This window comes from Mustela nigripes, chromosome 4 (assembly GCF_022355385.1).
Source record: "Mustela nigripes isolate SB6536 chromosome 4, MUSNIG.SB6536, whole genome shotgun sequence".
In the NCBI taxonomy this organism is placed as follows: Eukaryota; Metazoa; Chordata; class Mammalia; order Carnivora; family Mustelidae; genus Mustela; species Mustela nigripes.
The window spans coordinates 86061144-86074399 of record NC_081560.1 but is presented as its reverse complement, the minus strand read 5'-3'; the positions used below and the strand labels follow the sequence as shown (position 1 = coordinate 86074399).

Genomic DNA, 13256 nt, shown 5'->3' with positions numbered 1-13256 from the left:
CTCACTCAACATTCCTTTAATTAGCTAGATTGTATTCTGTGGTTTATAACTGAGGTATCAGTAGTATCCCCAGAGCCTCAGTGATACCGTATTTTATATAAAATAGAAATAACATATGATCCAGCAATAACACTTATGGGTAGATACCCAGAGGAGTTTAAATCAGAATTTGAAGAGATATCTGCATTTTCATGTTCACTGCAGCATACTTCCCAATAGCCAAGGAATGGAAACAACCTAAATGTCCATCAATGGAAGAATGGATAAATAGAATATGCTATATACTTACAGTGCAATATGCCATATGTGACAACATGGGTGAACCTAGACCACAGTATGCCAACTGAAATAAACGAGTTACAGAAGGACAATTCTGCATGATTCTATTTATATGTGGTGTCTAAAATAGTCAAACTCATGAAAGCAGAGACTTGAATGCTGGTTGCCTGGGACTGGGGGGAAAGATGAAATGGAGAATTGCTATTCCAATGGTATCAAGTTTTATTTATGCAGGATGTTTTGTTTTGTTAAGAAAGCCTTGCCTCTGAGGTTCTTTTCAACCTCCTACATGGGCTTGGGTTTATATCTCTGAAGCGTCTCCCTCTTTGGTTTTTTCTTTCCTGCAAATGTGTAAAATCTGACTTCTAGCCTGGAAGTTGTACCGTGAATCCAACATATACCAGGGCAAGTCAGAGGAGCAGGCAGCAGGTAAGGAGGCAAAATAGAGTTCTGCCCAGGTAGTCAGTGTGGTGTGGTCAGTTTGCAAAGTCTGGGTGCAGACGGTATGTGGTGATTCCCTGCCAGCAGCAGAGGTTAATGGGAGAGGGGAGGTGGTATGCAGTGTTAGGAGGGGGCAGTGGAGGTATACTTTGAACCAGTGGATCAGAGAACTTGAGTTAGTGCAAACTTTTGCACTTTAGCTCTTTGGAAAAGTTGCTCCTCTGTCAAACTCAGTGGCCAAATAGACCTAAGGATAACTGAATGGCTTTGATCTTTAGGGGAGCACTTTTGACCTAAAGATGTCTCACTCATATCCATATCTCATTCAGAGATGTGCCTACCAAGAGGGCAAAGAGTATCCAATAATTCTTTGATGAGAAATTAAGGGGTTTGGATGGGGTGAGGGGGATGGAGGAGGAGGACCTAAAATTATACCTGGAGAAAGGGGTCCTCCTCCTGCTTACTCTCAGATGGTTTGCTCTCCATCATTCTGTTTGGACAGGATTTCCTTTGGATCAGGATTGGGGTCTGTCCCAGAATTGAGGTACTTCCATGTAAGGATACAGGTAGGGGAGAAGCCAGGGCACAGTGTAAAATAGAAGATGTGTTTAAGTGTCATTCCCTAGCTCTGGTATCCTTGCAAGTCACTTAAAATCACTAGTTCTGGATAATTCTCCTTGGTCTCCAAAATGGGAATGATAATATTCAACATGTATAGTGCTAACTCTGTGCTGTGTACCCATTCAGTCTTCGTGACCATGCTATTACAACCATCTCCATTTTCCTGGAGAGGAAACTGAGGGACAGAGTTTTTGAGTAACCCGCCCAAGGTTCCATAGCTCCTCGGTAGTGGAGCAAGGATCTGAGCCCAGGCAGACTGGCTGCAGGGTCTGTGCTTTAACCCTTCCGGACGATTGTCCCTCTAGTACTAGTAAGGCGATAGTAGGGCTAAAACACTGGGCGCGGAGAAGGCATTCAGCCGATGGCAGGGCTGGAAGAGGACAAGAGAGGGAAGGTAACAGCAGTAATTCTCATCTTTGTAACAGCAGTGAGTGAGGAAAGAATCAGGTTGACTTCAAAGAACATCTTTTTGTGTATAACTGACAAGAGGGGTGGAAATAGCGTGAATCTTCATACGTTTTCTAACTTATGCCCATAGACATACAATTTCAGAATGGTTTTAAAAGGTTTTCGTGCTTTTTTGCGTCTAGACTTACGCCTGAAACCAAATGCCTTTAAATCAATGTTTTAAAAATGAAACAATACCCAGTGTGTATATAGGCGAGCATGTGTGCACGAACTATTCATTATCTAGTAGCACAACTCGAGAGCTGTTCCTTTCATATCCATTTTCATCAGGCTGGTGCTTCACAGATAAGCTGCAGTAAGGATGTTTTCAGAAAGTTCTGTGATGACTTTTCAGCCTGTAAAATCACGTTACCTTTGTTGAAATGTTGGAGTATATTAACTTAGTGAAGAAGGCAAATAATAGACAAGTCAAATTCTGTAAGTAAACAGTTACTCTTATTCAAATCAAATGAAAAGATTTAAAAAATGACTAAGAGGAACTCCATAATTCATTTTCCCTATTCACTTACAATACAACACTAACTTTCCAAACCAGATTTGCCAAAGGGTCTGGGTTTTTATTTTTGTTTTTATTTATTTTTTTTAAAGATTTTATTTATTTATCAGAGAGAGAGAGGGGGAGAGAGCGAGCACAGGCAGACAGAATGGCAGGCAGATGCAGAGGGAGAAGCAGGCTCCCTGCTGAGCAAGGAGCCCGATGTGGGACTCGATCCCAGGACGCTGGGATCATGACCTGAGCCGAAGGCAGCTGCTTAACCCACTGAGCCACCCAGGCGCCCCAGTTTTTTTTTTTTTTAAATTAACTGATTGAAGCCTTTAGAAACCCCTTTTAAGGAAAGAGCAAATGATAAAAATTAAATGAATTAGAAATCACCTTAAATATTTATCTTATCTTCTGCTCTTCATGTAGACATAAGTTAATAGATTACTAAAACTTCTTGACACAACAGCATTCTACTGTACTTTCTGAAAGTGTTTGAAATAGTAAAATAATATTTCTTTTAACTTTTCATCATTTTTATATATGCAAGCTACATTTTTCACGAACAAAAAGTTGTAATACTATGGTACTTGCTGTTTCCTTGGCAGTGTCTCATACACAGATATCGTAGTGCTTGAAATCTGTGAAAAATAAACTAGTTTAAACCAGGGCAAGTTTCTACCCACTTTCACACTAACCATGGCAAATCACACACTAAACAGATTGGAGTTATCCACATCTTTAATCTACAAAATATGGAATAAACCCAACACAAATGTGTAACTTTTCCACTACATTGGTTATTTTGAGTAATAAAGTCTTCGGTGTGCTTCTTAGAAGTGAATGGCCTACATTTTTATGAGATTATGTGCATTTTGTTGTAGAGATGGAGGAAATTATAGAACTTTCAGTTACAGTTCTGAAGATCCAAGGTGTGCACATTAAAAGCTTAGAAAGCTATTCCTTTGGGAAAATAGAGTTCATACAAGGTTTAGTCACAAACTTAAAATAACTGAAGACTTGTCAAGGAAAATGACATCCCAGAAGGCAAAGAAATGTGTATCACTGTCTTGAAAGGAATCATGGAAGCAACTTTAGAACAATTAAAGACACTGTGAGCCTCATCTTGCAGAAGTATAATGTGGGTAAAGGAAACTCTGGCATAGATTTATATCCTTTAACCACAGTAATCATTAAGAAGACAAATATGAGATATTTTTACACTAGATATCCAGTGGTTCGAATGCCTTGATGAATTTAAAACACTCATACTATGTCAAAAAGTTGTACTGACTCTAATATAGAAAGTGTGGCTAGATTGTGAATATTCTATTTTTCAAGTGTATATACACAATATTCAAAAAGAAAATGTGTTTATAACATGGATGCTTTAAGATCTTGCTAGACAAGTTATTAATTTGTAGAACTTCAGAGTTTGAAATTGTACTTGACTTTCTTTACCCAAAGGTAGGTCAGGAGAGCCATACTTCTTGAAGTGCTTATTGTCTCTCAGAGTCCATAATGTACTTGGAAAAGTACAGCTTTTTTCTCTGAGGAAGAAGTTCCACATGAACAGTGTTTTGCACGAGAGTTTACATGTACACACAGCAAGGAAATAAAATTTTTATTATTACTGTGGCACACACATATACATTTAATAAGTATGTATATCCCTGAGATACATGTAATTAAGTTCTATTGCGGATCTGATTTTCCCTTTTCCTAGTAATATTAAAAACTCAGTATATATCCTATTATCCAGCATGCAGCAGGGAAAGCACCATCGTAAACTTAAATTCATTATCAAATTCAAATTTCAGTTGTCCCAAGAATAGGTTCCCAAATCACCTATGTTAATTAGATGGTATACGTCTTTCATGACACAAGCCATTAAGATCACTGTGGCGGAGGCAGTAAATTGTTGTTTCATAGAACTCTAGAAGCTGAGTCTGACGGCCCTCCTCTTCGTACTCATTTAATATTTGCACCTCTGCTCATTATGTCTGCCTTTGTGAGATTTCCTTCCATATTTTCTTCTATTCTTTTGGATTGTACTCAGAGAGCTATGGAACTGAAGGGGGTCTTAGTGATCACGGACCAGCAGTTTACAGATGCCAGAACTGAAACTTGAGAGGGGGTACCCTGACAAGGTCATTCAGCCATGTGTGGCAGAGTGAGGGGACAGTCTCTTGATTATACTCTGCTGCCTCATGTAAAAACAAACATGGGAAATCGTGGCTTTTCTCTCAAGACTCTGCTCCAGCCTCCCTCTTCAATAGTGCCATTTCTGACTGGATTGCAAGGGCTCTGGTCTGAACCCACACTACACTCTCCACTTTCTCTATGACCAGGAACACATTCTTTTATCTGCATTGTCTGAGGGTCTTCACAGGTAAAATGCAGAAACTAACAGCTCCTACATCATGGGGGGTTGTTAAGAGCCCCAAGTAAGTTAATATTCATGAAATGCTTACAATAGCACTAAGCCATACTAAGTGCTCAATTAAGTATTATCATAACCGTTATTGCAATTGTTTCTATTAGTCACTCTTCTCCTATTTCATAACTCTTCACTCATTTCGGGATAGGGACCACAGCCTGTGTTTCTTCTGTGCACCTCCACAGGGCTTAACAGAATGTTTGAGCCCAAGTGGGTATTCTGTAAATACTGTTATTTCCTGCTGGTCAATATTAAGATGAACAGATTGCTAATAGTTGCAGCTCTGACCAACTTTTAGATATTTTCAAAGAAAATGCCAGTTAAAATCGGGAGGGCACGTATTACATGGAGCACTGGGTGTGCTGCAAAAACAAGGAATACTGTTACACTGAAAAGAAAAAAAAAGTGGTAACCAAGATATGGAAGCAACTCAAATGTCCATCCACAGATGAATGCATAAAAAAATTTATTATCATATGTTGTATATATATGATAGAATGTTAGCCGCAAAAAAAGAATGAGATCTTGCACCTTGCAACAACATGAATGGACTTAGAGGTTATAATGCTAACTAAAATAAGTCTGACAAAGACAATTACCATATGGTTCCATAATATATGGAATTTAAGAAGCAAAACAAACAGAAGGGAAAACCAGATTCTTAAATACAGAGGACAAATTGGTGGTTGGCAGAGGGAGGTGAGTGGGGGAATGACTGAAAAAGATAAAGGGTATCAAAATTACCCTTGTGAAAAAAAAATTACCCTTGTGATCAGCATGGGGTAATGTATTGGATTATTGGGTCATTATACACCTAAAATGAATATAACACTGTAAGATAATTATACTTCAATTAAAAACAAAAAGAAAATGTGAAAGCAGTAGAGTAGGTTAGGGCTCTTTGTTAAAAAAAGCAAAGACCACTGCACACTCCTAGTATTTGAAGGTATGTAATAAGGCCCTCAGAATACATGTTTGGGTGGTTCTAGGATTAGTGGGTAAAAGGACTGAATATTTTGCATTACTATCAGGGCCCTTGTATAAGACAGTGCTGGATACTTTTGAACTGTTCTATTGGTGCCCTGTTGGTATTATTCCAAGCTCTGAAGCCTGGACAACATCTTCTAAGACACATTTTTTGCATGTTCTTGACTGCACATTGAAATTGCTTGGTGAGCTTCTGAAACTCCCAGTATCCAGGCTGTATCCCCACCCAGTTAATTCAGAATCTCTAGGAACCAGTAGAGTAGTTATCCCATCTCTTCAGATGATGCCATTGTGCAACCTTGTTGGAGGAACTACTGTGCCAGACAGCTGGATGGCAAGAATGTTGTTCTGTGGCAAATTTACCCAGAGTGGGGTGTGTCATAATTACAACAGTGTAGCTATTTTATAAAATATTGTGAAGTAATATGCAGCCTAGACATAGACTCACTTTCTAGGAGGGGTTCTGAAGAATAGGGAGCTACTTGAATGTGAATTCTGTTCCCAAGGCTGTGAAACCCTGAAGCCTTATTTGTTTGATTCATTTCCCTTCCCACACGATTGTGGCTGGAATACTTGTATTTTTTTTTCTTTTTTTCTTTTTTTTTTTTTTTTTGGTCAGATGTGTCATTTTCCACACACACGCAGGATTTCTGCTTTATGCCCAAACAGAGTCGAGTGGCAATTCCTGAGTCATGGCTTTTGAGTCTGCTACAGCACTCTATGATTTCCCAGGGGAGTCTTTTATCCTCCCTAACCTTGTGGTTTCTCTGGCTTGATGAATTTCGTCTCAAGATGTAGCTTAAAAAAATAAAAACTTGCATGAGAAAAAAGGCACCACTAGGCTATGTCAAAATACAGATTTGTTTTTCTCTTTCTTTATCCAGTATGACCTATTCCTTTATTCTAGAAGATTCTGTTTCACTAGGTAATATAACATATGTGATATCTTTTCTGTTGCTTTTAATGTTTTTAGTTAAGTCATTCTTGTATTGATTCAGAAAAAAACATTTCTTGACTATATGTGATGTGTCAGACATTAAGATAGTTGCTTGGAATATAGCAGTTAAAGATCTACCCCCTTGTAGGTCAAGTGCTGTGATGATCAGGTATGAACTGTTATGATGACGTGTAGAAAGGGTAACTGTGCAAACATGGTGGGGACTCTACTCAATGTATTGGATCACTTCATTCTCACAATAACTTTGGGGTGAAAAGGCCATGGTATTTCCATTTTATAGACAAGAAAACTGGGTTTCAGAGTAAGTCATTTGCCTAAGTTCATGAAGCCTGGAAGTGAATTTTTTGTCTAATTGCTCATTCCTGGCGATACTTTTATTAATATTACTATTAATAAAATTTGGGTTTAGAGCATTTTAGGTCACAGCAAAACTGAATGGAAAGTATAGACAATTCCCATATGCTCCCCTTCCCCCCACAACTCCCCACTATTGTCAGCTTCCTGAACTACAGTGATACATTTGTTACAACAGATTAACCTACACTGACACATCATTATCACTCGGAGTCCCTAGTTCACATGAGGATTCACTCTTAATGTTGTGCATTCTTTGTGTTTTAACAAATATATAGTGACATGTGTCCACTATTGTAGTATTAAATGGAATCGTTTCACTGCCCTAAAAATCCTTTATGTTCTGCCTTTTCATCCTTGCCTCCCTCCTAACCCCTGGCAACTGGGGATGTTTTTACTGTCTCCATAGTTTTGCCTTTTCCAGAATGTCATAGAGCTGGAATCATGCAATATGTAGTCTTTCCACATCGGCTTCTTTCATTTAGTAAAATGCATTTATTTATCCATGTCTTGTAATGGTTTGGTAGCTCATGGCCTTTTGGCTCTGAATACATACCCCATTGTTTGGAGTGTCCACAGTTCCATTCCATTCACTTATTGAAGGGTAGCTTGGTTGCTTCCAATCTGACAAGTATGAATAAGATTTCTGTAAACATCCATGTGCAGGTTTTCGTGTGGACAGAAATCTTTTAATTTATTTGGGTAAATACTGTGGAGCATGATTGCTGGATCGTACAGTAAGCATATGTTTATTTCTATAAGAAAATGCCAAATTGTCTTCCAAAGTGGCTGTACCATTCTGTATTCTCACCAACGATGAACAAGCGTTCTTTTTGTTTCACATCCTCACCAGCATTTGGTGTTGTCATTGTTTTGTACTATGGTCCTAATAGTTTGGGAATTGGCATTTCATTGTTGTTTTAATTTGCAATACTCTAATGACCTATGATGTTGAACATCTTTTCACATATTTACTTGTCTTCTGTATATTTTTTGATGAGGTGTCTATTCAGGTCTTTTGCTTATTTTTTAAAACTTGAGTTGTTTATTTTCTTAGTGTTGAGTTATTTGTTAATACTTTATGTCAGGGTGGTAGAGTTATGGACATTGGGGAGGGTATGTGCTACGGTGAGTGCTGTGAAGTGTGTAAACCTGGTAATTCACAGACCTGTACCCCTGGGGATAAAAATATATTATATATTTATAAAAAAAATTTAAAAATAGAAATACCATATGATCCAGTAATTCTACTATTGGGTACTGGAATTTCATTTACCCAAGGAAAACAAAAATGCTAATTTTAAAAGAAAAAAAATAATAATAAATAAATATTTTATATCAGATGTCAACTAAGAGACTCATCTTCTTAAAAAAAGAAAAGCATCTCCAGATAGCTCAGCTGGGAGCTGACCTGGCCCTCACAGCTGGGCTGTGGTATTCTCACATGGAATGTAAACGGTTTTACAGATCAGACATCAGACAATCAACATCAGACAGGGCCACCTTAAACTGATGGCTTGAGCCAAAACCAAGACCACTTTGTAATCAAACCTGCATACAAACAAAAGCAAGAACATGGTGCAAATCACAAAAATGACCATCCCCCTCTCCATGCTGACTTGAATTTTATCAATCACAACTTTAGGCTGTGTCACTCTTCATGTCTCCCATATACAGATTAATAAGGCACTCCGTGATAAAATTGCCCCCACTTTCTGATGGCACCAAATCCAGAAGCAAAACCACGTATCTCTATAACCTCCCCAGCAAGATTAGGTGGTCCCAGGATGCAGGAATTTCAGTACTAAAATCAGGAAATTCCCAGGACAACTTGATCCCCCTACTGTCTAAAATGACCTACCTTAAGCCCAAAGAATTTAACAAGCCTTTGCTGATATCCTCTTACTGAGATACTTCCCAGTTCCCAATATAATTTAGTCTTGTTTGCTGTAAACACTTCCACTAAGTCCACCCTTGTTATACGGTAGATATGGCCCTGGTAGTCTTTGTTGACGGACAGAGACCTATCAAGAAAATCAAAAGCAGAGCCACTACGAGAGCAATGAAACTAGTAGATTACCCCGTAACAAAAATGTTTTAAATTATTAAAATCCTTCTACCAACAGGACACGGAAAATTGCATAACTTACAGAGCAGCCAAAGATTCATCAACATGATGAATCTTAGCATACAAGAAAAATGTCCAGAAAATATTGTTCATGCCATGATAAGAAAGAGCTTGTTTTGTTGTTTTTATGACAGCTTCTCTTCCTTTCTGTGTCTTAGGGATCATGTCTGACCACCAGTTTGGTAACCAGTTTATGTGCAGTGTGGTGGCCTCACATGTGAGTCATCTGCCCACAACCAACCTCAGCTTCGTCTGGATCGCTCCACCTGCTGGCACCGGCTGTGTGAATTTCATGTAAGTATCCAAACTGTCTGACCAGTAGGGAAGGCAGATAGACCTCTCACTGGATGACATACAGGCTACGCGTTTAAGTGTATTAACAGGTTCGACCTTAATTAAAACCACTAATTTGGGTGTGAAAAAGAGGTCCAGATCATAAAAAACAAATAACTTGAACAGTTTAGTTTTGCATATTTCTTTATACTTCAGGAGATTTAAATTGGATTTTAACCGACAAAAAATACACAATAGGAGTAAAAGCATGTGATGAAATCAACGCAGTAGAAAAACGAATGTTTGGAAAGTAAGATGGAAACAAATACAAAAAATGCCATGAAGCTCCATCTGTGTTTTGGAAGAAGATCACAAATTTAGCTTTCAGCTCTCTGGCCATTAATGCCGAGAGAGGAATGTGATCAGTTAGGTGAGGGATGGTGGTGAGAAGTCAGGGAGTCTGTGGAAACTTAATGACCCTCTCATGTGCTTTCATTAAGACGAAGCTGGGGAATGTGGTTAACGATGTCCCAACAGTACCCTTTGTTAATAACACTGGGCTGGGAAGCAAAGGCTGTGACTTGCTGCATCTCTCAATGTAATCTCTACCCCTACCCCTGCCCCAGAATCTCTACTCCTCATACTTCTTAGTCTTTTCTCTTTGTAATCCCATTTTTGACTTTTAACATAATATACTGTGTTCATTTAATTATCTGTAATTTTTGTCTGTCTCTTCCAACTGAAATGCAAGTTCCTTGAAAGCAAGAATTTTATTTTCTGTTTTGTTAACTGATTTGCCCCAACTGTCTAGAACAGTCCTTGGCACTCAGTACACACTCACTCAATATTTATTTCATGGAGGAGTAGGCCAAAGGAATAAGGCCAAAGGCAGTTCTGAAACAGTTGTTCTGTGGGCAGTCAGGCAAAAGAGAGCTGGAAGCCATCTTGAATGATTTTCTGTTCTGAACCTTCTGCTCAGACAACAACATCCCATAAAGCCTGCATACTCTAAAATTTACTACTACCCGTCCTTCCCCTTTATTACTATACAGTTCAGGGTCAAGGGCTCCTATGGCTCCCACATCACCGATTATAGACTTTCTGCCTATCCTCTGGGATACCCAAGCTGCAAACATCAGATTAATCCTATCCAGCTGATTGACATTTAATCCCATCATTTCTTCTTCAGAAAGTTTTCATACATGAACCTTCTCTTTCCAGTAGTACCTTTTGCTAGGATGATTATGGTAGCTTCCTAAGTGATCTCTTCTCCTGCAGCCTGTTTCTCCTCTGGTCCATCCTGGACATTGTCATCTAGCTAGTCTTCCTAAGGCATAACCTTGATTACTTGAAACCTGGATCCCTTAAGCCTCCTTTCTGAGGACCAGCCTCTTGGCTTGGGTTTGAAAAGTCTTCCAATTCCTGATGTGTATCTTCTGTTTTATCTCCTGTGTGCTCATCCTGATTGGGCACTAATTGCAGGACATCCCACAACTCCTTAAATATTACATGACTTTCTCTTTTTCCATGCTTTCCCCTTAGCCCAAAATGCTTTTTCCCCCCAACTCCAGTTATTAAAGTCCTACACATTTTTTAAGGCCTGTTTAAAATGCCAACTCTTGGGATGCCTGGGTGGCTCAGTCAGTTAAGCCGCTGTCTTTGGCTTAAGTCATGATCCCAGGGTTCTGGGGTCGAGTCCCTTGCTCGACAGGAAGCCTGCTTCTCTCTCTGCCTTTGCCTGCTTGTGCATGCTCTCTCTCTCTCTCTCTCTCTCTCTCTGACAAATAAATAAAATCTTTAAAAAATAATAATAAAATGCCAACTCTTCTATCAAGCTTTCCAAGATATCAACAACAGAAGTGATGTGTATGATCACTTTTCTTGTAACTCTGTTGTAATACTGATTATATTTTACTGTGTACTTACTTGAGTTAATTTCTTGCCTTTGCTATTAGATCAGATTGGACAGGGATATGTTTTTATGTCTTTGTGATTCTCCCCACAGTTGGTACAACACCTTATACATAGATATCACAGAAGATGACCCTTGAATTAAATGATGTTCAGTGTTGTCTTTTCCTTTAGTTTAATAGTGATCTCTGATTCTCGCTTTTGGCATGCTCTATCTTATTCGTGTTGGCACCGGAAAGGTACTTTAAATCCTTGCCCTGTGTTACTTCTTCATTTAAGACAAGAATTACTTTTTTAAAAACTATAACATAAAGTAAATCTGTATCAGCAGCATACAACTGCCTAATTCCAAGTAGATATAGTTTTTGTTTAAAATGATATTTGTTGTCCTTGGGCCTCACTGTTCCCAGGGTCCCAAACTCTGTTTTCTCCTGAGAAATAACTTAGGTATTTTTTTTAAGATTTATTAATTTATTTTAGAGAGAGAGAGTGTGCATACGTACCTGAGCAGAGGGAGGGGCAGAGGCAGAGGGAGAGGGAGAGAAGCAGACACACCGCTGAGCACAGATCCCAACAACATTATTCTCAGTCTCAGGATGCTGAGATGATGACCTGAGCCAAAATTAAGAGTCAGACACTTAACCAACTGATCCACCCAGGCACCCCATAACTTAGGTTTTTTTAAAGTCTTAACCCAAGCAATGTTTTCTTACAAAAATGCTGTTTCATCAGAAATAATATTTACCAAATGCAAAGAAGTTCATATGCCCTCACTCATATTTCCCAATAAAATTTTGATGATGCAGTTTGCACTTTTTAGCATTTCTTGAAAAGAAAAAGACTTTATCTGTTTGAGAGAGAGAACGAGAGGTGAGGGGGATGAGAAGCAGACTCCTGCTGAACAGGGAGCCCTAAGAAGGCTTGATCTCAGGACCCCAAGATCATGACCTGAGCCGAAGGCAGGTGCTTAACTTGCTGAGCCACCGAGCCGTCCCTTAGCATTCTTAATAAGCAGTCAATTCTTCCTTATTGTAAGCCATGACTGTATTGAATGTTACATAGAGTAGCTGCTTCCCATGTGGGCAGGATGCTTTTGTTGACCTCTTCCCCTAATTAGTTTGTGAGAGAGTCCAGGAACACTAAAGCAATTTATTTGAAATTTTCTGACCCAAGTCTTGCAATTTTTGCTTTGTTTCTTTCTCCAGTATTTATGATGTGTTCAGTAGAACTCTGTATAAGAGTTAGTATCTGTAATTAGTATATGCCCAGCAGTACCTGACGGAGAGTATTAATGTTCAACAGTAACTCTTGAGTATTAAACAAAAATAAAATAGCACAGAATCTGTAGCATTTGAATGTAAATATGCCCTGATTCTCTTTTCGGACTAATCCCCAAAATTAAAGCTGTCATTTTTTTTTCTTTTTTTTTTTTAGAGGGAAAGGAGGAGGGGCAGAGGGAGAGGGAGAGAGAGAATCCTAAGCAGGCTCCATCTCCTGCTCCTGAGATCAAGACTTGCACTGAAATCAAGAGTTGGATACTTAACTGACTGAGACAGCCAGGCACCCCTTAACTGTACTTTAAATCCCCCAAGGTCAGAGACTATGTATAGTATTTTTATATACCTAACAGTTCCCAATGCTAAAACTATGGACAATAGAAGGCCCTCAGTAAGTATTTCTTAATGGCTAATAACAGTATCATATTTCATTGATCTCCAGATACAGATTTTTTACATTTTGGGAACTCTGAAGTAGAGTTGTATCTTACCTTCGATGGCATCTTTTAATTATAATTGCCAATCCTAATTTTATCTTTTAAGGTCTTAACAACTGTGATGGCATCTTGGACATGGAGAAAACCGAGCAATGAATACTGATCATTTACCATGTATCTGGTCTCTCTACAGCTGGCAAT

At 38.8% G+C, this 13256-nt stretch overlaps 1 protein-coding gene across 3 annotated transcripts in view; it reads left to right on the top strand.

Moving 5' to 3' along the window:
* The window catches only part of RELN (reelin), a 496502-nt gene that overhangs the window by 123178 nt on the left and 360068 nt on the right, over positions 1 to 13256 (top strand). For all 3 annotated transcript variants that reach the window (XM_059396996.1, XM_059396995.1, XM_059396994.1), the window contains exon 3: positions 9316 to 9451. In XM_059396996.1, the coding sequence (XP_059252979.1) occupies positions 9316 to 9451 (136 nt within the window). The remainder of the gene's footprint in view (positions 1 to 9315; positions 9452 to 13256) is intronic.